Source organism: Chaetura pelagica, unplaced genomic scaffold, assembly GCF_000747805.2.
Source record: "Chaetura pelagica isolate M959 unplaced genomic scaffold, ChaPel_1.0 scaffold963, whole genome shotgun sequence".
Classification (NCBI taxonomy): domain Eukaryota; kingdom Metazoa; phylum Chordata; class Aves; order Apodiformes; family Apodidae; genus Chaetura; species Chaetura pelagica.
Window position 1 is genome coordinate 432,105 of NW_009952705.1, and position 3,557 is coordinate 435,661.

General features: G+C 64.9%; 2 protein-coding genes across 2 annotated transcripts in view; both read right to left on the bottom strand.

The window, feature by feature from the left end:
- Positions 1–93, bottom strand: part of COASY (CoA synthase) — a 5,396-nt gene extending 5,303 nt beyond the window's left edge. Inside the window, exon 1 of the mRNA XM_009994189.1 lies at positions 25–93. Within this exon, the coding sequence (XP_009992491.1) occupies positions 25–93 (69 nt within the window). The remainder of the gene's footprint in view (positions 1–24) is intronic.
- Positions 94–1,154: 1,061 nt separating this feature from the next.
- Positions 1,155–3,557, bottom strand: part of NAGLU (N-acetylglucosaminidase, alpha) — a 4,831-nt gene continuing 2,428 nt past the window's right edge. Inside the window, exons 2-5 of the mRNA XM_009994190.1 lie at positions 3,360–3,506; positions 3,078–3,163; positions 2,582–2,838; positions 1,155–2,371 (exon numbers count right to left, since the gene is read on the bottom strand). Of these exons, the coding sequence (XP_009992492.1) occupies positions 1,155–2,371; positions 2,582–2,838; positions 3,078–3,163; positions 3,360–3,506 (1,707 nt within the window). The remainder of the gene's footprint in view (positions 2,372–2,581; positions 2,839–3,077; positions 3,164–3,359; positions 3,507–3,557) is intronic.

Here is a 3,557-nt window from a genome sequence, read left to right on the forward strand (position 1 = left end):
GCCCCTGCCGCCGCCATCGCCCGCCAGGCGCGCGGCCAGGCCCAGCCCGATGCCCGAGGAGCAGCCGGTGATCAGCACCGTGGTTCTCGCCATGGTCGGGCTGGGCCGGCCCGGGGGCTGCGCTGCTTAAGAGGGCTGGGAGGGGGGTTTCCCCGCCCCCTGCCACGGGTGTTGTGTCTGCTGCCTTATCTCAAGGCCCCTCTGCCCACCTCCCTGTGCCTTGATGCTCACACACCTGCTGGGATAAAGCCCCCGCGGAGCCAGGACCCCCCGATGGGAGTAGGCTCCGGGGTCAGCACGTCGTGCCGTGCTGTGCCAGGCTCCCTGGCTGCCAACACTCATCTGGCAGCGCATTTTTCCTGCTCTGCCAGCTCAGGGCCCAAGCCCCCCCTCCTCTACCCCCTGTGTCACTGAAGTCCCAGCTAGGGAGAGATGGACACACATGGGAGATAAGAGCACTTCACAGCATTTAATGGCTCTGCAGCCTGGCAGCACTGCAGCCAGGCTCTGCCTGGGCCACAGCTGGGCTTGAAAAGCCTAAAAAATCCCCATCCTGGGGAGTGTGGCCCCAGCAGCAGCACAGCAAGTGTCACAAAGTCCCTACTGATACCAAAGGCACAAGTGTGGCTGGGGCTGTGCTGCAGTGGGTCCCTGCAGGCACTGGGGTCCATGTGACAGGGAGACCCCAGGACCCCACCAGGGTTGAGGCTGGTTCCCCTGGGCAGGGGCTGCTCTGCCCCCACCACCACCTCCCTGGCTGCTTCTCTGCCATCACTGCTCCTGCCAGCCAGGGCTCTGCAGCAAGGACATGTGTCATGTCCCTCTGCACAGTCCCAGCTCCTGCCAGGCCCCAGCTGGGAGCAGCTCTAGCCTGGGGCAGCCCAGCTTTATCAGGGACAGGCTCAGTGCAGCCTGTCAGGGCTGGCAGGGCTTAAAAGGGAACAGGAGGGGTCCGTGGTGCACAGCCTGTCCCCAGTCCTGCACAGGCTGGGGAATGATGGGTCCAGGCTGGCCAGGGCCCCCCAGGGCTCTGTGTCTTCATCTCAGCAGGGCCAGGATGCAACAGCCAGGCCAGGAGTTGTGGGAGCCTGGACACAGGAGGTGTGTGGTCTCTGTTCTCCCTCCTGGGGGAGATTCCAGAGGTATGGCCAAAGTCATGCCAGTCCAGCCTGGCTGCGCTGCAGGGCACTGGGGTAGTATTTGAGGAACAGCTTCCTGGAGATCTCCAGCGTGTCCCCAGTTGGTGTGATTGGGTAGCGCTTCTGGTTATACACAAAACCTCTCTCCACCTGGAAGACAGCCTGGTTGAACTTGTCCTGGTGGAAGGGGTTGCCCGAGTTCAGGCTCTCCACCAGGGCAGAGACAAAGAGGCTCCAGCGCACGCTGTAGTAGTCCAGCACCAGCCCCCCCAGCTGCTTGTTGGCATAATCCAGGATGTTCCCGCTGGGCCCCCAGAGTGTCACCTGATTCCGGGCATTCAGCTCGTACTGCTCGGCCTCCTGGTCGCTGGTTGCCATGGCAATGGCTCTCTCCAGCCAGCGGCCCAGCAGGAAGAGGCGGTGGCTGGAGAGCAGGCTGTCCAGCTCCGGGAGCAGGTCGTAGACCAGCACACCACCGGCCGTCAGCAGCTCCGGCAGCGCGTGGCTCTGGAAGGCCCGGCGCAGGCTCAGGTAATAGTCGCCCACCAGCTGCTGGGCCGCCTGGCGCGTCACGTCCACCAGGTCGTAGCGGAAGGGGGGGCTGGAGCCCAGCTGGGCGCTGGCGCTCAGCAGCAGGCGCCAGGCCTCGTAGACGTCGCTGGCGTTGTACCACAGCTCGGTGTCCATGCGCAGGGAGGGCCGGTGCACCAGCGGGCTGCGGTTGTGGTTGACGCAGACACCAGTGCAGTTGTAGACACTGCGGAGGAGCAGGCGCCAGGCGGCGGCCGCGGCGCCGTTCGGGGCACCATAGCGGCGCTCGGCATAGCGGGGCACCCAGCTGGGGAGGTCCAGGGGCTCCTGGCGCCAGCCCAGCTCGTTCATCAGCTCGTACACCATGTCATTCTGCTCAATGCCCTCAGGCACCAGCCCTGTGCCCACCATGGTGGAGTTGGGGAAGCGGCGAGCAGCAAAAGGGCCATGGTTGATGGCCTCCACGGTGCCAAAGAGGCCATGATTGCCCCCGAAGTTGTGCAGCATGCACCAGATGAAAGGCTGCCCGTAGAAGGACTCTGTCCACTGATAGACAGGCTTGGACTCAGCAAAAAGGTCAAGAACGATCATCCTGCCGAGGGGCACCCCGTGCAGCAGCGCCCGCACCTGCGCTGGCTGCCAGAAGTCCGGCTGGTGCTGGAAGAGCCAGCCCTGCATCAGCCACAGCGCCTCGGGGTCAGCTGGGGACAGAGTGTAGGGGTGAGGTCCTCTTCAGGCAGACCCCAGTGGCCCAGTGAGCATCCTGTGAGGTCCTGGGGCCACCCACCACACCTCCCAGAGGGGGCTTCGAGGGTCTGGCACCAGCGGGGTCTGCTGAACTCAGGCAGCTCCGCGCTCCTGTGGGACCCACAGTCACCTTTTCCCCCCACCGCCCCCACACGCTGACCCACCTCCTGCCATCGACCTGAAGACAGCGTTGCTGACCCTGGAGAGATAGGCAGGGTCAGAGGAGAGGGGGGTCATCTCGTTGAAGGTGTCGGCGCTATAGACGTGGTCTGTGCCAAACTCCTTGATCAGCTCCTTCAGGAAGAGAGTCCCGATCACCTGGAACATGGGGTCCTCGGGGTCCAGCAGGTAGGTACATGAGTAGGTGCAGTCAAAGTGGCTCCAGCCTCCAAGGCGAGTGGCATTGACACGTGGGAAGACCCTGGGCCAGAGGGCAGAGATGGGGATCAGAAGAGAACAGGACTACCATGTCCCTGCAGGGACAGAGCAGCCTCACAGGGAAGCCACAGGAGGGCTGGAAGCTGCACTGGCCCTAAGAGAGCCCTGTGGCAGGCTGAAGATGGGACCCCAGGAAGGGCACGGGGCTGAGACAGTGGGGAGGGGCCTGCAGCCCGGGCTGATCTGTCCCGTGGGTCTGTGAGCACATCGGGCTGTACCCACCGGAGAACCCCGTGGGGCACGTGGCCCGCAAAGGCTGGCAGCACCGTGGTCATCCCCAGCGAGCGCATCCTCTCCACGATCCGGTACTGGGAGAGAGAAGGGAGGGAATGTGGGGAGAGGAGCCCCCACCTCCCGGTGAGGGGCCCCTGGGCACTGCGGGGGCTTGGGGAAGGGAGCAGTGGTCCCCAGTGCCCCGCGAGGGCCACCTCAGCCTGGAAGACCAAGGCAAGGGGTTGTGTGGGTCTGCCCCAGGCAGGCGGGCAGTGCTGGTGCCCCAGGTACCTGCAGGTAAAGTTGTTTGATGTGCCAGGCGGGCGGCAGCGGCCCTGCCCAGCCACGGAGGTTCCCCATGCGGTTCCAGGCCAGGAACGCCGGCCCGGTGAAGTACGTGTCGATCTCGGACTGGTTGAGGCCCAGGGAGCGGTAAACCTGTGCGGGACGGGGGGCTCAGCTGGCCCCGGGCTTCCCCCGACCCTGTCT